Source organism: Arachis hypogaea, chromosome 4 (assembly GCF_003086295.3).
Source record: "Arachis hypogaea cultivar Tifrunner chromosome 4, arahy.Tifrunner.gnm2.J5K5, whole genome shotgun sequence".
In the NCBI taxonomy this organism is placed as follows: Eukaryota; Viridiplantae; Streptophyta; class Magnoliopsida; order Fabales; family Fabaceae; genus Arachis; species Arachis hypogaea.
The window spans coordinates 112,794,004-112,815,716 of NC_092039.1; the positions used below are offsets into that span (position 1 = coordinate 112,794,004).

Below are 21,713 nucleotides of genomic sequence, written 5' to 3' on the forward strand. Positions count from 1 at the left end.
AAGTTGCAGATAATATATCTCCATACTAATAAGAATAAAAATTTAGAAAAATACAATGGGAGATAAACGTGGATTAGAGATTGGACGCTTGTAGATCTGAAGACAATGGATAAAGAGAAAAGCACATGGCATTCGGTAAGTCATAGAATAACTATACATTTTCTAGGCTTTGAATCCTCTAAATTTTGAATTTCACTTTAGAGTATAAACTGTGATCTCTCACCATTTATTTTTTAGGTGAGACCAAGAGAAAATATGGGAGAAAAATCATTCAAGGGTGAGTGATCACACTTTATCCTCTAAAGTGAAAATTCAAAATTCGGAAAATCCAAATTCCATTTTTTAAGAGTGTTAACTATGAAATATATGTTTACGTGATCACCTCTTTTATGCTCCAATGAAATAGAGCTTAAATATTGTTCACTACAGAGTCCTCTAGAATTCATGAGGATGAAGACTGCCCTATCAAGAAAGCACATCGCGTATCCAAGAAAAGATGTATTAGGAGGAAATAAAGGTGTAAGTAGAAGACATATAAAAGGCATGTTAATGGTATTCTAGCGTTAATATGTAACACCCTAACTATCAAAATGCCACGCTTCCGGATGCGCTACTTTGATAGCTCGGATATTACGATGACTCTTAAAATATTTATTACTAAAATATGAGCCTATTTAAAAACTTAAACCGAATTACTACTCAGAAGACTTTTAAGTAGATAACTTACATACATACAAATATTAATACTTACAAGGGATACATATATATATATATATATATATATATATATATATATATATATATATATATATATATATATATATACATATATATGGATACATATTATTAATTTTACAAGCATTACATAATCAAATACCTATCCCTCTTATAAAAACTCGTAAAGGTAAAAGGCGAAGGAAAAAGTAAATAAAAACTAAATAGCATTATCGACTAAGCGAAATGCAATACAACCCTTCGTGAGCTTTTTCATCCGTCTCCTGGAAAGATAAAGCTGTAAGGGGGTGAGAATCTAACCACACGGTCTCACCATAGAGTTTCAAAATTGTCATAATAACATATTTTAAGCGAAATCTATTTTTAAGCTTAGTGATTATTGTTTGTCCTTTGAATATTTTAAAAACTAACAACTAGTAATCCAAAAAACCTTGTTGAAAATCAATATTTAAACATTTAGAAATCCAAAACCTTTCTTTTTTTATAAGAAAATCTTAATCAGAAACTAACCACGCAATCAATCAACACAATCATCAATTCAGCACCAAAGCTCATTCTCAAAAGTAACACACCAGGACAAACACAGGCGAAACAAATAAGAAAAACACATGTTTAGATAGCAGTTAATAACAGTTTAACAACTAAGCAAACCAAAACAAATTCAAACCCAAACAAAGCATATAAATGCATATGATGCATGCCTATCCAATGGCTAATGAGCTCATCTGTCAGTTATACAGCCAATCCGACAAGTCTAGTTTGCTAATCCTTTGGACTGTCCCTTGACGTGCATCCCCATGAGTCTATGTGTAGCTTTTTCTCATATATATATATATATATATATTAAATCGCTCAATGGGGGTACAATTATCGGGAATTTATAAGTGCCCGGTCATCCTTACGTCGTAGGGTCAATAGAGTATCGAGTTTCAACCTGGAGCAAGTGGTCGCAAGCCACCGTGTCTACCCACGAAAACTCGTGTTTGAGATAATTCAAATTCATAAGCCATATGAATAATTCATTCAACATTCATCAATATCTAATTCTTTCTCAATATCATCATCATTCGTCAATCCATATCTCATTTCCAAATTCATTTAAAAAAATCATATTCCAAAATCAGTCCTCATCATCATTCTTTCCATTCCGTTCATCAACAATCCCAATTCAAAACATAATTCTTTCGTTTCTAAATAAATCAATCTTAAAACAAATAATGTTTAAAAACGAATCTTTTTAAATAATTACTTAAAACGAAACGTCCAATTTTATAAAATTTCGCCAGCATCTCCTCTAAAACTCGAATTCTGCCACCCTTTTCGGGTCCCATCCAAACATTTCTCAAACCCTTTCTCAACAATTTCCAAATCTCAATCATTTCTTTCAAAATCCAACCAGTTCTAATATCAAATTATTTTCAAATCCAATTATTTTCAATAATAAATCTTTTTCAAAATTAAACCAGCCTAAACACTAAATCATTTATAAAATCAAACTAATTCAAAATTAAACCGCTTCCAAAATTAATTCATTTTCATATCTCAAATAATTTCCAAAGCCGGTTCATTTACATTATCAAATAACTTCAAAACCAAGAAAACCACTTTTCATAATAATCAACTGAATAACTTTTCAAAATAATTTCTTTTCAACAATCACACACCACTCAAGCAATCAGTCATTCAGTCCAGCAAACAACCACATTTATAAGACAATTATAATCACAAACATAAAATAAGTTTTAAGAAAACCCCTACCTCGACAAGCAAACCCGCAACCAAACGCGTCGGAGAATTCCTTTTCTCCTCGGCCTGAAATCGAACGGCATCGAGTCTGACTATTTCCCGCAGCCGTAACATCCCCAAAAGCGCCACTCACAACAAAACTTGATCTTGAGATATTAAAGTCGTGTAAAATTCAATAATCTACAACAGAACAGCAACTAAAAGAATTCGGAACAAGGAATGACTTACTAGGCTTACGAATAATTGAGCAACGGTAGCTCCGGTGATGACGCAGCAGCTTGAGGCCGCATGCAACAGCAATTGAACTTAGCGCGCAAGACTCAGAGCTCGACCCTACATTACCAACATCTTAGAACCTTTAATAACTCATAACAGATTACCAATTTTAAAGATCTCAGAACGAAATGCTTATCGAGTCAGAGGATCCAGCGGCGGTCTCCGACGGCAGAGGCAAGGCACGAACCTCCGGCAGCGGCGACGGAGACAGCTTCATGGGCGGTGACGCGGTTCAGCGACGGGTCAGGCGCACATCTCCTCCCTCCGTGGCTGAGCTCTCGCGGTTCTGTTTTTGCCCTTGCGTGTCCTTCTCCCGTGACGGAATAGAGGCGACGACGGCGAACAGCGGATCTGACGAGTGAGAAGGAAGCGCGAGCTCCTTCGCTTTCTCTCTTCGTGGGTCTGTCTTCCGACAGCGGATCGGCGGCTCTGTTGTAACGACATGGCTGGATGCGACGGCGGCCTCCCTCCAGAGGCGGCGATGGGACGCAAACAGCAATGGCGACGGGGTTGGTTCTACGGCGCTGCATCTTAGGGAAGGGATGGCGGTGGTGTATGACACTGAGACGGTGGGGTAAAAGGGTTAGGGTTTTCAATTTGGGAATTAGGGTATATAGTATTAATTAAAAATCTAATATAATCCCTTAAAATTATTTTTAAAAAAATATTTTTGATTATCAATTTGCTAATTAATTTTTAATCAAATATTGTAATTTAAAATTAGAGATAATATAATTAATTTTCTTTATTTATAAAAACTAAAGTATTAAATTCCAAAATCTCAATTATTTAAACTAAATCATATAAAATTCTTAACTGCTAAATTTTAAAATTTAAATATAGAAAATTATTCAATAATTATAAGATAAAGTAAAATTTTCAATTTGATTATCAAAATTTGATTTAATTACATCCGATAAAATAATTTCTAAAAATAAGGTCTTTAACGAATAAATAAACTGAAATTAATTATTAATAATATTTTCCGAAAATTCCGGGTCTTACATAATACGAATTACAATAGCTAATATTCTTCTTTTTGATTCGCCATTATTGGTTTACTAATAAATTGATTCTAATTTTCATATTTGTGTTCAGAATCATCTTCTTGTATTTATAATTTTTGTAATTTGGATGTTATGTATATTTAAGAAAGGATGTTATATGTATGACCTTATAGATGTTAAACTCATGAAACTGCGAGTGTTATTCTTCCTCTTTTACTTTATTCTGCACTAAAACAGTTTGGGAAAACTTTTGAATTGAAACTGTAAATAGATTTAAGAGTACTAACTTTACTTGATCAGGTTAGATTTGTGTTAGTTCCTTTATTTTTATCTCCTGCTTATACTCACTCTCAAATTTATTTAAATAGAAAGCACATTTGTGTATCAAGGAAGGGATGCCTTGGGAGGAATCCCAACTATAAGAAGAAGACTTGTAAGGGAATGCCCATAAAGGATGAGTCTATGCTTGACACACAGCTGGAAAGGTAGCAGATGATAAATTTGATGAATGTCCTTCATATAAAAGGCAAGTTAATGGTATTCTAGCACTAATACGAATTAGAATAGATAATATTCTTCTTTTTGATTCACCATTATTGCTTTGATAATGAATTGATATTGATTTTTGATATTTTTGTTGAGAATCAGCGTTTTGTATTTATGACTTTTAATTCGGATGTTATATATATGACCTTATGGATGTTAAACTCATGAAACTGCAAGTGTTATTCTTCTTCTTTTACTTTATTCTGCACTAAAATAGTTTGGGAAAACTTTCGAATTCAAACACTGAATGGATTTGAGAGTACTAGCTTTACTTGATCACGTTAGATTTGTGTTAGTTCCTTTATTTTTATCTCCCTCTTTTACTCAACCTCAAATTTATTTAAATAAAAAGTGCAGTTGCATATCAAGGAAGGGATGTGTTAGGAGGAATCCCAGTTGTAAGAAGAAGACTTTTAAGAGAACGCTTATGAGGAATGAGTCTATGCCTGACACAATGGCTGAAAAGGTAGTAGATGGTAAATTTGATGAATGTTCTTTAGAGAAAAGGCAAGTTAATTTCATTTAGCTTTAATACAAATCCAATAACTAATATTCTTGCTCTTGATTCGCTTTTAAGGAAAACGATTTGATAATGAATTGATACGAAACATTGATAGTTATAGTCAAAATCATTAGTTGTTACTTCTGATTTTTTTTAAATTCGGATGTATTGTATATTTTACATAGGATGTTATTCGTATAACATTATAGATGTTAAACGTATGAAAATATTGGTATTGCTCTTCCATTTTTACTTTAGTCTACACTAAAAACACTTTGAGAAAGACATGCTTGCCTAATAAATAAAGTAGAAAAGACTTGCGTGAGAATTTGCAATAGGAACTAACTTAAAATGACTTAAGTGCTAATTTACGTGCATGGATTTGGGAGAACTTGACACAGTATTGAATGTTGCGCCAGAAGATCTAATTCTGATAGACTTTTCAATCCCATCATTCTCACTTGGCATCAAATGCACCTACCAGACTCACCATCCGAATCTTCGGTAATAAACCGGCCAAATATGATGCCAGAACCCAGAATACCAAAAAATATAAGGAAATCGAAAGATGTGGCGAAAACACCAATGCCATCAGGGAGTGTTGCAAGGCCTACATGTAATAACATAAACAATATATACAGGTGGGTGACAGATCGCAGGGTACACAACATACCATTCGGAATGATGATGATGTTGAGTTACACCGAGTGGACTTGCAAACATTAGGCTGGCAAAGAAGAGTAAGCGATGCGGTATGATAGAACAAAATGGCATCAAAATTTGATGAATATGTATTGTGTGTTATAGAGCTATAAAATGCATTATTCTATTATATTCAGGTGGTTGATTACTATTGTGCCATGTTCAATGCTTTGAGCATCGCAAGGTTTTGCAAGAATTTTTACCGTCTTTCGCCTAGATTGATGGTTAGTACAAAGTGTCCTTAACCAACTAAATCTTTAATTATGACATTTAGGTATGATAAGGATGTTATTTAGATATCTTGATGATACTTGATTGTTACTTACTAAGTGGTAAATTGTAATTAGTTAGATAACATAATAACTCTAAACAAGTGTTCAAATAATCAAAATGTGGGTTTGTAGGGGTTAATATTAACTGATGAAAATATTGAATGATGTGTGAGCACGAAAAAGGGATTCATTCCTATTCTTAGTCGGATCATAGGTTGTAGACAGCACTGGTTCGATGAGGAAAAGGCAAAAGAAATGGACTATATAATTAATTGCTTAACAACTATATACAAAATCTTCTTTTCTTTATAAGCATTTGATAAAAAAAAACTACATGTTAACATGCTTTTTCAACCATGAAGCAGTTTGTTCCAGTATGTCAAAATGATCGTTGGTGGCTATATGTACTCCACCGGCATACCGATAATCTATGGGTGTTAAACTCCATACACAATGGACCAAACTTCGAGCGGTGGAAGAAAATAGATAAATATGTTGTAAATGAAATAGAAGTGATGTTGATTATACTGTAAGTGGTACTTGATACTTTTACTGTATGTTTTTTTTTTTTTAATTTTCTTTCCTTTTTTCTATTTGGCTTGTCATAGGAAATTCTTCTCCAAGAATTGGATGCGGCTATAGACAAGAGTGTAGTATTCATAAGGGAGGGTTTTGAGTGTTGCTATGAAACAGTGATCCCAAACACAACCAAATGGGTAAGTGGACTTGAGAGAAAAATATATAAAAAAAAATAGAAGCAAAATTTTAATATATTGACACAGCTCTCTGTTGTTTGTGTTGGATAGGTGGGACTGTGGCATATATATTATAAAATAGATGAAAATGTGGGATCCAAAAACCGTGGTAGATGAGGAATCAAATATGCCTATTTGGATGATGGTTAGTATAATTCAAAACATATGTCGATACTTATTTGCTTATTCATTATCTAATTCTTTTTGGATGTATTTTATTTATAATGGCTGAATCTATATTTGATTTTGAAATGTATTTTATACCACACAAATATACGTTTATATATTATCACAGGCCCAACTGCAACAAATTCGAAAGGAACTGATAATCGACATTCTATTTTGCAAGGACAACATCTCTAGGAGCGTGGTAGAAGATGTACTTAATGTGTCGCATTGCCATGTGGATGATAGGGGCAGCAAAAAGAAGATTGAAAACCCTTGGAAGAATCCGAAAACGAAATCGCTGATTCGAGGGGCGGAAAGGAAATAAAAAACTAAACAAAACTATAAACAATAACTTAGAATATGTGTTGGTGTGTGGATTTACTGTTAATTTGATTTCAAGATTTTATGAATGTTATTAAAAAATACTTATGGGTGTTTAATGGATAAAAAAAAGAATACACCTTTTTTATAAGTTAGCTATACTTAACCCTTAAACATTCCTGCTATTTTTATAATTATAATTTCTCTCTCTCTCTCTCTCTCTCTATATATATATATATATATATGAGTAAGAAATTCCTAAGAGTATATGCATATGCAAGTAAGAAATTTTTAGGAGTATCATATGCTACAATTTAACCTTTTTTTTAGTCGCAAACTCTTCAAACCATTTTAAGACATTTTATTTTGAAAGAGTCTGATGCATGTAAAAGGTAAAAATATGGGGTTAATAGTCAAATTAGTCTTTGAAAGATAAGATATTTTTCAAATTCGTCCCTCAAAGATTTTTTCAATTAAATTGGTCCCTCAAAAATGACGAATTAATCATATTTGTCCTTCAATTACTTCACTCACAATTGTCGTCAATTTATTGATGATGTAAAATATTAACTAATAGTATACATAACACATAATATGTTCAATTAGACGTTGACTAAATATGTTTACGAAAATCTATCAATTTAGTCACTAGGTCATATTAGGAATAGAATAATTGGAGAAATGACTAAATTAATAAATTTTCATAAACATATTTAGTCAATATCCAATTAGACATATCAAGTATTATATATGTTATCAATTAACATTTTACAACATTAATCTTTGAAGAAAATTGTTAATGGAGTGATTGTAGGACAAATATGATTAATTTGCAATCTTTGAAAGACCAATTTGATTGAAAAAATCTTTTAGGAATGAATTTAAAGAATGTCTTATCTTTCAAGGACTAATTTAACTATTAATCTGTAAAAATATGATATTAGTTTTAAAAGTTTGAATCAATAGATATTTTTTTTATTACAGGTGTTATGTTGCTAAGATAATGCACGTCATAAATATATAAAAGTGAACATTATATATAATAAATTATAGATATTATTTTGTGTACGAGCCAATTTTTTACTTCAATTTTAAACTTTAGTTAATGCACTAATTTATCGTCATGACCAAATTATCAATTGAACGTTTTCTATTCAATGTTAACTATATTCTGATTTATTTACAATAACAATGATTAACAAACACTTTAACAAGTAAAAAAAATAATAAAGGTACAAAAGAATAAAAGAAATAAAAGAGTTTTATTTTATTGGCCCAAATCTATTATTATGTTTTATTTAATAATGATACATAAAATTATAATAAGGGAGTATATAAAATATATAAAACTAACTCACTAAACTATTAATACCATAGAGATGTTAAAATCGAATGTCATACTCTATGAGCCAAGTATGACAACTCACATAAATACAAAAATGACCAAATTATAAAGTAGTAAGTTACTAAAATCTAAAACATTTATGTAGTGCTATTAATCTTTTAAGTCCACCAAAGATGCTTCCTATAAATAAAGAAGGTCACTAATGTGTGTAAGAAAAAAAAACAGACATGACATTAGCACTATAAAAAATAACATATACTAAGAGAAAATTATACACAATTATTTAGCATTACAAAATGAATTCAATAGTGATGTGAAAGAACCAAAGTGCACAACTAAATTGTTCGTAATTTATAAACAAGGTGACTGTGTATCTTTGATGGAAGATGCCACATTGATGAAAAATGATTGTTCAGTACCATTAGGTACTTGAGCACATAAATTAAAGTGAAAATGAAATCCTAAATTATCATCTAGTCAACACACTAAAAAAGAGAAATCACACGAAAAGGGTATAGATCGCAAATTTATCTCGTTGTGATGGTGAGTGTTCTTACATTTGTGAGCCCTCTTTTTAATAGATTTGTCTAGAGTCGTCCTATATTTGATAGTCGCCGAACGACCTTGAGTAGAAGCACAACTACTACAAGAAATTCACTGGATACCGTTGGATTTAGCGGTGGAATAAATTCGATGGTATAAATCTCGTTGGTAACTATTTACTGGCGAATTTTTTCGTCCACCGCTAATTACCGGCGGATATAAACTTTAATTTGCAAAATTCTGGAACTTGTTACCGTCAAATTTTCCACCAATAAATCTAACGGTAATATATTATTTATTATTATTATTAATTAAATTAATAGTTACCGGAAGATTTAACCAATGGTAAATTCGTCGGTAAACTTAAATTTTAATTTTTATAAAAAATTTATTTGAAAATTAAATATATAATTTTAAATATTTAAATTTAATAATTTTAAACTAACAAAATTCAAATTTTTGCAATTTCTTATAATAATTTATCTATAATTTTTAGTTAAACGTTCACAAACAAGTTTAAATATCAAAGTTTATCATTAAAACTAAAAAATAAGATAATTCAATTAAGCAGGAAAAATCATATTTGAAATACACCAAACCTTCAATTACAAAAATTGAACAAAATTAAATCAAAAATCAAAAGAGCAATACTGATCAACATTAGAGATAGGCTATACTAATACTACTACATTAAATAAAGAATCAACCATACCAAATTATTTTTGATAATCACTAGCATAGTATTTTAGCATTGAGAATTGACAAAATAAAAATGCACTCACTATAGCTATATAACATCTACCATCCCCTCTGAGTTTCATTGCAATAGTATCATCTGATTCCAAATCAATGAAGCTGCCAAAATGTAAATTTACAATAAACCCAGAGTAAACGATTTACTTAACATTTAAAAACACAGATTTATGCAGCCAATCTAAGATTTGAATCCATGACTCTCCAGTTCATGTCACAATGCTGCATACCAGTGCATCAAATAAATTTCATTGAGCAGATTTTGTGCTAGTAAAATTAAAATAAATTTTAAAGCAAACAAAATTTAAAACTTCCAACAAAACAATTTGTTACATAATTTAAAACTTCCAACAAAACAATCCACCACATTATGAAAAATTAAAAATCACAAGAAACATTATCAGTTTTAAATTATTTAATAAAAATAAGAAAAACATAATCCTCCATCATAATACAAAAACAATCTATAATAATATAAAATTAATACCAGAATACCAGATTAACTCCAATATTTTTTATAATTAAATACTCCAAGAACACCCAAACAATAAGATGTTTAAACACTTACATAAAAAAACAACAAACACGACATAAAATAGATCAATCAGAACAAAAATAATAACAAATGTATCCTCATCGTATTCAATTCATTAAGCAAAGGAGGCAAAGAAGGCAAACAACAACAACAACAACAACAACAACAACAACAACAACAACACACACACACATAAATATCTAACAATTAAACAAAAAATTGAACAAACCCTAAAATCCGAACAAAAAATTAAGTAATAATTGCACAAATAATTGAACAAACAGATATACAAAATAAGACGATTAACAATTTCAAAAATATTTCAAACAATTGAACAAACCCTAAACCCCCAAATGTTAAAAAAAAATCAAAAGAAATTAATCAAAGAAAGAGGCTTAGTACATAAAGTGGCAACAAATGAGAGGTGGCATGACGAAGCTGCGGGAGGCAGCGATAATGAGTGGCAAAGATGCTGTTTGAGAAATGGAGGGGAAGAGTTTGCAAATTCGAATTTAGGTCAATTTTACCGGTGGATTTATTATCGAAAAAATCCGCTAGTAACTCATAGTCTGTGACCAAAACGACACGTTTCATTTAGTTATCTTACCGTCGGTAATGATCGCGCAAATATTTCTTTTTTCTCTTCAATTATTACCATCAGAAAACTGAATCCGATGGTAATTTTTTTACTCGATGAATTTATTGTCAATTCCGCCGCTAACCTCCGACACTAAATTCATTGGTAAATTCGACAATATTCAGCATCTTTCTTGTAGTGTACATGGCCCTAGTAGCTTATCTATGCCAATGGGGCAGCCATCATGCCTGTGCGAGTGAATTACACTTGTTATAGGTGCAGCTTGACGCTTGGATTCTTTGTGTTCTTTGAGCTTGTGCCAGGCACTGCAAATGACATCACGCAATATAACAGCATCCCCTGCAGAAGCCACGAAATCTTGAGCGACGTAAAATGAGAACACAATTTCCTAAAAATGATAATGCTGTCGTCAGAATGGTTCATGTCATGGCTACTCTTGATGTGTGTGTGTGTGTTTGCGATTGACATTCTTATTCCACTGAGATATAATGTACTATGAGGACACCGTTATTACACAAAAATGCAAAAGAACAACAAGAATGTGACAACGTAGAATACTATCCGATTGGAACAAATAGCAATCACATCGAACTTCTGATGAGTGTGAGCTATAGACAACTTGGTATCAACTATCCACTGACATGTTAGACACCATCTTTTGTTGATCAACTTCACACACTGTACTTGTGCCATGATGGTTGATTAAGGAGAGAATGCAATCCGCCTTCTTTATAAATTGATCATGAACGTTCTAAAACATAGAGTTAGTGTATTCTCTCTGAAATTGCTTCTCTATTGAGAGTTGGAAGCACAAGGGATAATCGCTCTTAAATCAGCAGCGTCACACTCAAGCTCCTTTTGCTCATTGTCTATAAGATAGTTTTAGTATAGTAAACAAACTAGAATAGGGAGCTCTTACTGTTTAAATATTGATAAAAAATCGCATTTATGCTCTCACTACGCTGTGTGCTCCTCATGCCATTCCAAAATTCATCCTTGAAAAATATTGGCGTCCACATGTGTCGGTCGACAAACATATCTGCTAATGAATAAAGAAAACAAAAATACAATAGTGCATGTTAACCCTTAAGTGCAACATACATGTCTACTAGAAAGTAATATCCATAACCATGTTAGACACACGCTGCTGTATAGCCACATAGAATTGTGGAGGTTATACTCTTGAATAAAATTCTACCAATCTCTCTCAAATGAATCTTTAGATCTGGATTCCCACAAAATCCTCTTCATGCACGTGCTGAGCTCATCAAAATGACGAAAACCTAACAACTCATGTGATATCTTCTTTAGAATATGGCATATGCACCATCTATAGCATGTGTTTGGCAAGGTGACCTCTAATGTAGAATGCATTTAAAGGCATTGGTTTGTTATGACACAAGCAGAAGACTTTCCCATGCACTTTATCCAAGTCCGAAAAGTCATTGAAATGTACTAGTCTCCTCATTCCGCAATAATCCACATTCAAGAAGCGTAAATATCACATGGTGGTTGACGCCCACGAAAGAACCAAAATGACATGTCGTACCTTAATAACGGAAAGATAAAAACATGTAAGTGTAAAATCCAATGTCTTAGTTGAAAAATCTAATTAAATCGAAAAAAAACTTGGTACCTATTAGTCTTGTAAATAGTGTCAAATGTTACGACATCACCGAAATATTTCCATGCAGCTTTACACCGAGCATCGACCCAAAATACATTTCTGAGTATGTGGTTTTCGTCTACATCTATCTCAAAGAAAAAGTTTGGGTTTAGCCCCTTCATTCGTGAGAAGTACTTAAGCAATTCCGTTGAATCCGTCTCATCCCCAACGACGCGTAAGTTACGATTGATGTAATTTTTAACATCCTTCTCTGTAAAAGTAAGGTTGGCAAGGTGACTCACGGCATTGGCTAGTGCCAGGTGTTTCTTGCTCGGTCTACGTCCAGCTTGGTTGTTTTGTTGTATCAGGCCATTCACATGCATACTTAGCTGTCGGTTTGCTGGAAACATGCTTAGATAGCTTTGGATGAAGCGAATGTGTATGGGATAATTCTAAACGAAAAATTCTCTATTGCCTAATCATCTTGTCTAATGCTACAAAACACAAACTTTGCAGTTTGTAGAAGATACTATTTTTCTTCTCTTAGATGCTTTTACATGGGATGTGCAGTAGCCATATTTGTTATAATGCAAAGTTTGATTAACAAGCACCTTTTGACCATTTTTTGTCTCTCAGATAGTTGTTCCTTTTTTAACAACAAAACCAGTCCTTGCTTCATATCAGTATAATATATGTGCGCATCTTCTAATGTGTCGAAGCACATCCCCTCCTCAAGCTCTATCTCCTTGATACCAATGATTTGATTTGCGACCTGAAAAAAAACTAAACAATAACAATCAAAACTCAACCTGATAGTTATTTATACAATAAGGGTAGTTTTAATGTCGAATATAATAACTAAAATAGCTTACTGTAATTCTGGATACTAATTTCATGTAATTATGGATATTATGTATCTTTAACTTTGGATGTAATGTGTAAGAAATTATGGATGACATAAGCATGAACTTACGAATGTTATACATATAAATAAATGTTATAATCTATGAAAACTTAAAAACTTTGCCCATGCCACTTGTATCATTTAATAACATTTCTTGTAAATAAAAAATTGCGAAAAAATTTATAGTACATTTGTTTTTACAATACATTTGTTTTTACAGTATAATTGTAATTACATATAAACACACATAAAAAGATAAATTATCTTAATACCAATATATCATACTTCATTAGAGTTAGTGTAATTTTTTATCCTTTTAAAAATTAGTTGCCTGTAAACAATTTTATCGGATAAGTCTATTTGTTATTTAAATCTTTTAACTCTTTTTGACATATAAATCGTGTTAAAGATCGAATTCAAATATCATAATACCAGAAAAGAGAATTACAATTGGTTGTAAATTTCTTTGACCCACCGCACCCGAAATTAGACTCATAGAGCTTCAATTACGAGACCAAGTAGGATGTCTACATTTGTCCACAAATGTAACACCCTCCAATCCAAAATTCATTTCTCTGCCTCTCCAAGAATTGATGCATCAAGCTTCTTGATTGTGCTTCCAATTGCTTTAGCCGCAATAGTAACTCCGTCTTCTCCAAGTAAATATCTTAGGTAGCGTTTGTTTTTGGAGACAGTACACAAAGACATGGACAATAAATGTTTAAAACGTGTTTGGTAGCAGAGACATGGACAGTGGACATATTGTCTCTGGAACAGTTTTTTTAATTTTAGTGTCCACTCTTTTATGGAGGACAATGATGGACACGGAAATTAACAAAGTGGACACAGATTTTTTAATGAAAATTCTTTCCCATTTTATCCCTACATATTATTATTATTCCATTGTTACCCTTTTTTAAATCATATCATAAGCCCTAATTTTGTGTTGTGCAGCAGCCTTCTCCTCCTATCTTCCCCATGTTCTCTGTTTCGTCTCTTCTTCTTCCTTCTCTTTTTCAGATTCTTTTTTTCGTTTCACTTCCCAGGTCTACCTCTCTGTCTCTTCTCTTTCTCTTTGCTCTCTGTCCCTTTCTTTTTCTTCTTATTTCTCTTCTTTCTCTCTGTCTCTTCTCTTTCTCTTTGCTCTCTGTCCCATTCTTCTTCTTCTTATTTCTCTTCTTTCTCTGGTGTTCTATTGTTTAGTACTTTATCTTATTCTTCTTTCTTTTTTTTGTTTCTTTTTCTTCTTCTTTACTGCTTCTCCTCTTCATTTTTTTGCTCAACTAATTTAACTACAACATTTCAGAAGCAGAATATTTATTAGAGCTTGTCACAACTTTTGGAATTCACGTGTTCTTCTCTTTCTCAGTCACGCAGGTATATAACTCTGCCTTTCCTCTTTGCTTCTTAATTTCGTTTGTATTGTTTTACTTTAACTTATTGGGTTCTTCTGGCTTCTTTTATTTTTATTTATTTATATTGTTTGTGATTTGAAAATGTAAAAATTGAATATGGACATGAGAAATGGTATTTTTGGTGTCAAAATTTTTAATTTATGCAGTCCTGCTATGAATGAATGATTGAACATATTTTGTTTAGAATGGAATAAGGAATGAAAAAAAATTATATTGAACTCTTCTTATTGATTTGAATGCAAAAATAAAATAATTAGTTGGTGATGTTGTTATTTTTATTCTTATTGATTATTTATAGTATTTATGTTATTTTATAATAAATTATGATTTAAATTTTTTATCTGTTGTTAGGGAAGAATGGAATCATTGGACTACTCTGAACAATTTAGGCGATTTCTTTTTTTTTATTATTTTATGATTGAGATTGAACTTGAGACAGCCACAATATTAATTTTGATGTTTGCATTTTTTTGTTTGAGAAATAAGAAAAGGAGACATTTGTTGATTAGGAATAGAGAAATTAATACTAATCCCTTAAGACGGAATGTGTTAAGCCGCATAATAGGAGGAGGCGATAGGAATTGTATTTGGGAATTAAGGATGAGCGTAGATGCATTAGAAAGATTATGTGAGTTACTTAAAGTTCAGGGTGGATTAAGCGATGAATGTCATGTAAATATACCAGAGCAAGTGATTATATTTTTAATAATTTTAGCTCATCATAAAAAGAATCGCACACTCCAAGTTAGATTTTATAGGTCAGGAGAAACAATAAGTAAGTATTTTAATAAAGTTTTGTCGTCGGTCATACGTGTCCAAAGCCTGTTGTTTGCAAAGCCTGTTCCTGTTCCAGATGACTGCATAGATCCCCAATGAAAATGGTTCAAGGTACGTCTAATGAAGAAACGCGATTGTGGTTTTGTATTATATATGGTTTGGTATAGAGATAGTTTTGAACCTTCAATTTCTTTGCTTTAGAACTGTCTAGGAGCATTAGATGGAACATATATAGATGTGACTGTCCCTGAAGAAGATAAATCAAGATACAGAACAAGAAAGGGTAAAATATCAACCAACGTCCTAGGCGTATGCAATCGAGATATGAATTTTGTGTACGTACTTAGTGGATGGGAAGGATCCGCATCGGATTCAAGAGTCCTTAGAGATGCAATTTCACGTCGTAATAACCTCAAGATACCAATTGGTATGTAATAGTTAAATTTTAGGTAACAAAAACACTTCAAAATTTTTAATTCATAAAATTTTCTTAATCCTCATAACGTGTCTCTTTTAATTTATAGGGAATTATTATTTAGTGGATGCTGGTTATACTAATTGCAAGGGGTTTCTAGCACCATATAGGCAAACTCGATACCACGTACAAGAATGGGCCTATGGTAGAAATGCGCCTAGAAACTTTCGAGAATATTTTAACAAGAAGCACTCTTCAGCTAGGAACATTATTGAACGTTGTTTTGGTTTATTGAAGAAGAGATGGGCAATTTTGAGGAGTCCTTGTTTCTACCAAATCAAGACACAAAATAAAATAATTATTGCTTGTTGTTTATTACAAAATTTTATTCGGCTTAATATGGACTCCGATCCTGAGGAGGACATATCACTTGAGGATGAGCAAGTGCTTATTGGAGAGGAGCATGGTGATAACCAAGATGGCGATGATGAAATGATTGACAGTGTAGAGGGTAGCAATGAATGGACTGTTTGGCGAGACAACTTAGCACATGAAATGTACAATGAGTGGATGCATAGCCGAATTAATTAATTGTCATATGATTGGCTTATTTGATTGAAAATGTATATTATTGATTCATTTTGATTCATTCTCTCTAATCTTAATATTCTCTGAAATCTTTATATTCCTGTATTTGTTACTTGTACAATCGTCTTCTCTTCCTTTTCCATATTTTTCTTCAACATAGTGTCAAAGTGGTAACATCAACTAAGACCTAATCATATAATTATTTTTCTGAGTTCCTAAAAGATGGATCATCTTTCTTTTGTAGCCTCCTGTTTTCACATTTCTGTGATTTCTGTTTATATCTACGTCTTGCATTTTTCTGCTTGCAATCATATTTAACTCTTTTCCAGCCCAATTTCCCTTTTAGATTGATTGAAAGATTGGTTAGCTTTGTTTCATGATATTTATTATACCTGGTGGGTTTTCTTATCCTTTTTAATTCCCCATCTAATGAATTTAAAAAAAAAAAAACAGTTTCCAACTAACTTGCCATTCCTCTGATTTCTTATCAAAATTTTTAGCTTGGTTGGAAGTTGGAACTCATGCTTAGCTCACTTAATCTCTTGTTGTCACTTTCTTTCAAAACAAGCATTGATTACCTAGATTTTGAAAAAAAAAATTGATGGAAAGGCAACCTGAACTATACATACCAATGTTCAAGCTGCTAGTTGCCATGTCTTAGGACACCTTCACCAAAGACTGTTCTTCTAGCCAAGCTAACTGCCTTTGGCTTGTTTTTGATAGTTTGAATTATTATGTGTATTTTATTTAAATATATTATATTGATATATTATAAAGATAATGTCATGATATGTTTATGATGTTCAATTGAATTCTGATTTAGTTAATCTAGATTGTAGAGACAAATGGACAGACATGTTTGGACTGATGAGGAGACAGAGGTATTTGTTAGTTTTATGGAGGAGCTTGTTATTGAAGGAAGAATAGCTGATGCAGGTCAATTTAGGCCTGGATCTTTTGAGAAACTTGCTGCAAAAATGAATGAGAGGTTTCCAAGTGGTGGTTTTCAAATAACGCATTGCAAAAACAAGGTTAAGAGGTTGAAAGAGAAATATCAATTTGCTGCTGACATGGCAGGCTGTAGCGGTTTTGGATGGGATGATGTGAAGCAATGCGTGGTTGTGGACAACAAAGAGATCCTCGCTGCTTATATGAAGGTTGGTTTACAAGTTTGATTTTGTTGAATTAATTTTATTCTACTTGATAGTCTGTCCTTCTTTGTTGATCTTTTATTTTTTATTTTTTCTAGAAACAAGGAGTAAGGTTGTATACTCCAGGAAAGCCTTTTCCCCTTTATACGCGCTTGGAAAAAATATTTTGTAAGGAAAGAGCAAATGGGGATGCTGCTGTATGCGGCAATGACGCTGAAGAAGAAGTGCAAATGAATGGGTATGAAGAAATGGACGAAGACGATACGGATTTCTTTAACTCAAATCATGATTGTAGTGAATCTCTACTCCAACAATCAAATTCTGTGGCTTCATCTTCTGGGAAGAAACAAGGAAAGAAGCCTTCCTCATTTAAAGCGGCAAAGGATACCAAGATGATGAAGGAGTTAACTGACACGCTGAAATATGTATTCGATCAACAGGGAAAGCGTTTGGATGCTTTTGCCCAAGCTATGGTAAACACTCGTGAGGAAAAAAAGACTGGTGATATACTCAGCGAACTTGGATTCACTGATGATGAAGTTATTTCTATTGCACTCAAGTTCTCCACAAATCCTCAACTGGAAAAAATGTTTTGGTCATTGGGAAATAGTCAGAAAATCGGATTTATTAGAGCTATATTGCATACTTAGAATTAGAGTTAATATCTTTTGAGTTATCATTTCATTTTGTGCAGACTTAGGTTCAAACAAGCATAATTTTACATGCAAGATTTTTTTGATGTTAGTGCATAGTTAGTTTTATGTATTGGTTTTAATTATGTTACTGCAGAAACTTGTTCAAAATGGATGCTTAATTGTTTAATTTTTTGGTTAGAAATTGTTTAATTGTTTAAGATTTTGGTTAGAAATTAATATCTTGTATATGGTTTAAAAATAATGTTTTTTTCATAAGGTTACGTCCAGTCTTCGATGTTAGTTTTTCCGGTGTTCATTGTTAATAAGGTTGAAGAATAGATAATTTGCAATTAGTAGACCTCATTTCATTGTGTTGCACTAGTTTGGAAAGGTTTGTTATGCAAAAGAACCCAAAATAGTTAAACGGAGCGGTTCAAGAACACCTGGGAAACTCATATATTGTATTTCAAAAAAATCAACCATGTAGAGATGGAATGAACAAGCATAACTCAAATGGTCCACTTCTGAAAAATAAAGCTCGAAAACTATTATTAAGTGTAACAATAAGTGACACAAGTTATTGAAACTTCAGGCTCAACGATATTCTACATGTAAATGCATATGTCTCATGTCCTAAACACGTATGCATATTCTCTCTTCTCTCATGGAAATTTGAAATAGAATAAAATGATGACTGTGAATAATATTTTAAAAAAATAAAATATTTAGCAGTTGCAGTTTGATCATTTTGTACTTCATCAACCATCAGCCATTCCCACCTCTGAAAACCAAACTCAGTCCTTCCTGTAACGGAGAACACACAGTTAGTCAAATTTACATGCTTCAATTACATTTTATGCTACATCAAAACTACAATGCAAAAGCATCTCAATTGAATTAAACAATCGCTTTCCTCTGTTACCAAAAAGAAAAGTCTACCCAAGCTAGAAACACAAGTGGGGTGTTCACGGAGAGAAGTCCTAGCCTCCTACGTCAGTTTGTGGTCAAAACTCCCCATTCATACCCCAATCCAGAGGATCTAAATGTGCTTGGCTGTGGCAGATAGTAATAGCTCTTCAAAACAGAGCTTGCCTCTAAAGTGAGTAAGAGCCTATCCAGCTTTTGCTTAATCTAAGTGCACAGCAATATTTATTTACAAATGAATTCACCCTAGTTGGTTCACTTTACAAATGAATTCACTCTTATGGTCCATACCTTCATGCTACTGCTTTTCTTTTCTTTTCCCTTAGCTCATTTTCTTCTAGGAATTTTCTTTCTTCACCTTAAGCTATCGGCACCATCACCTTGGTAGAATTCTGGCAGGAAGATCAACCAGTGTTAGATTAACAACTACCAAAATTACCAAATTAAATAGATGACACGAATCTTTCAAACTGAGATGTATAGGAACAGAATGGACAATAATATAAGGCCACTTGAAACGGAGTTCCCTCCGGCCCTTCGCGATATATAACACGGAACCCTTCATTATCCTATTTTATCTGTTTAAAGAAGTAACATTACAACAATGCAAATTACTGATTTCAAGTTCTATATCTAAAAGGATGGACAATAAAAATATAGCATAGTTGTAGTGTAGATAGCATACTTTCCAATCAGTGTATGATGGTGTACTTGTACTAGACCCTTTACTATATTCAGAAACACTCCTCAACTATAGTACTAATAAACATTCAATCATTACAAAGCAAATATGGCTAAGGAATGCTGTTATTAGTACCTTGTTGTTTTGAAGAATGCAAGAGTTGAGTCTGAACAAGGTTTTTGAGCATGTGATAATTTGTCATATGAGGTGAGGCAAGAGTGTTGTCCAGCCTCTCCCTATACAGCTCCACAATCTCTCTTTTCTTCTCCATCTTCTTTGCATCTCCAAAGAAAAAAAAACACAAGAAAGTCCCTTTTACTAAAAAAAAACACAATCTTCATGATAAGCTCAATTCATATAGTCAAGTACTAATAATAGTATTCAGGTAATAAATTTTGATCAAAATTTAATATTGCACTTACATGAAACTTTGCTCAGTTTGGCTTTGAATGACAGTAAAAGATTGGAATTTGCAGAGGCTAAATCAATGAAAGAATTATTGAGTTGGTAATATGATAATTAGAAGAATATATAGAGGATATTTTCCTTAAAGTGGGGGACCACAAGCTAACAAGAACTGCACAAAATAGTAGAATTCCGTAACTCCTAACCAACTCTAACTATTATGAATACTGCTAAGCATTAGCTCCTTAATTACCTACTTTTAAGGGTTGAACTAATGATGTATATTTACATGAGTTTGATTTTGATTAAACAATCGACCCTGTCTTTATTCTTTCTTCAGCAAAGACAATATAGGAAACATTACCCAAATTCATTCATGATGAAGCTCCTCCACATACACATACATAGCCATTCTAGATATAGCTCAAATATAATGACCAGAAACAATAATCAATAACAAAGATGATTCACAACACTGTCTATTTTTCAATAACAAATTTCTTATTGTATAAAATATAGTGTTCCAACATGGAAGTGCTCATAAAACTAATAATGAAATCCATGAGCTAGCACTTTGCCATGAAAGTGCAGTGCTTTTTCAGAGACAGCAAGAGTAATCCAAATCCATTCCGCAGGAACAATTGATTAAGATAAATAAATTGGGAGCGATTACCCTAGATTGCAATTGCTGAAAAAGGGAAATGGCGGTGGGGCAATGGTTGGTCTTGGCAAGAGATCCCAAAATCTTGGGGAATTGAAGGATGGATGGAGGGCGACACATAAAGAGCATGCGAGTGAAGGAATCAACAGCTTCATCAAGCGATTGGGGCTGAGAGTGAGAGTGTAGGGATGAAGTTGAAGGGAAGCAAAGACCGAGAGCGGAATGAGGAACAGAATTTGGGATTTGAAGAAGAGCGTACCTTAACATGATTCGTGAGAATGGGAACAATGACAACATTCTTGCAATCAAGAGAGGTATGGTAAAACGGAATGCGATGTGTTGAAGAGTAGTCCACCAGAGAGAGTGAGAAGAGTTTAGCGAAAGCTTAGGGAGGGCAAGGATTAGAGATACAGGGAAGGAAGGGAGGGATGTCTATTTTAGTCATTTTACTTAATATTTTAGTCTTGTCCATGTATTTTTATGTGTATCCAAACATGATACTAGACATTACATTAATGTCTTGTCCATCATAACCAAACACAATACATAAACAATAATTTTTAATGTCTCCGCCCTATTGTTTCCGTCTCAGTGTCATGTTCTGTTCTGTCTCTGAAAACAAACGCAGCCTTAATTCTCAATGATGTCCTTTCACATCCAACACAATTGTCCAAATATGAATTGAGAACTTGAAAATCCAACCTTATTATGCCACCAGTGATGAACTCAAAATTGTGATTTTTTTA

At 32.7% G+C, this 21,713-nt stretch overlaps 2 protein-coding genes and 1 long non-coding RNA gene across 8 annotated transcripts; 1 reads left to right on the top strand and 2 right to left on the bottom strand.

Moving 5' to 3' along the window:
* Nucleotides 1-2,503: 2,503 nt before the first annotated feature.
* LOC112794403 (uncharacterized) lies at nt 2,504-3,287 on the bottom strand. The gene is made up of 3 exons (XM_025836439.2): nt 2,945-3,287; nt 2,710-2,814; nt 2,504-2,627 (listed from the first exon to the last, which is right to left on the bottom strand). Exons 1-3 carry the CDS (start codon nt 3,285-3,287, stop codon nt 2,611-2,613), a joined length of 465 nt encoding a protein of 154 aa, XP_025692224.1. The 3' UTR covers nt 2,504-2,610.
* A 13,033-nt stretch (nt 3,288-16,320) lies between these two features.
* On the top strand, nt 16,321-18,310 carry LOC112795211 (uncharacterized). The gene is made up of 3 exons (XM_029298111.2): nt 16,321-16,449; nt 17,349-17,666; nt 17,759-18,310. The coding sequence occupies exons 1-3, from the start codon at nt 16,321-16,323 to the stop codon at nt 18,308-18,310; spliced, it is 999 nt and encodes a 332-aa protein (XP_029153944.2).
* Nucleotides 18,311-18,817: 507 nt separating this feature from the next.
* LOC112797327 (uncharacterized) lies at nt 18,818-21,419 on the bottom strand. Of its 6 annotated transcripts, none has more exons than XR_011881393.1 (6): nt 21,227-21,380; nt 20,980-21,135; nt 20,324-20,380; nt 20,037-20,183; nt 19,511-19,611; nt 18,818-19,099 (listed from the first exon to the last, which is right to left on the bottom strand). It is a non-coding gene; the product is annotated as an uncharacterized lncRNA (long non-coding RNA). The 6 variants fall into 6 exon arrangements; XR_011881397.1 differs by having other exon boundaries at nt 20,037-20,172; nt 21,227-21,376; XR_011881396.1 differs by having other exon boundaries at nt 20,037-20,175; nt 21,227-21,376.
* Between the last annotated feature and the right edge of the window lie 294 nt (nt 21,420-21,713).

What these genes read in the sequence shown, in the direction of transcription:
- LOC112794403 (XM_025836439.2), bottom strand. Translation starts at nt 3,287, where the DNA reads ATGCAGCGCCGTAGAACCAACCCCGTCGCCATTGCTGTTTGCGTCCCA. An exon ending in CTCCGTCGCCGCTGCCGGAG is followed by an intron (nt 2,815 to 2,944) that starts GTTCGTGCCTTG and finishes TTGGTAATGTAG; the next exon opens with GGTCGAGCTCTGAGTCTTGC.
- LOC112795211 (XM_029298111.2), top strand. Translation starts at nt 16,321, where the DNA reads ATGGACTCCGATCCTGAGGAGGACATATCACTTGAGGATGAGCAAGTG. An exon ending in AGGGTAGCAATGAATGGACT is followed by an intron (nt 16,450 to 17,348) that starts GTTTGGCGAGAC and finishes TCTAGATTGTAG; the next exon opens with AGACAAATGGACAGACATGT. An exon ending in TCCTCGCTGCTTATATGAAG is followed by an intron (nt 17,667 to 17,758) that starts GTTGGTTTACAA and finishes TATTTTTTCTAG; the next exon opens with AAACAAGGAGTAAGGTTGTA.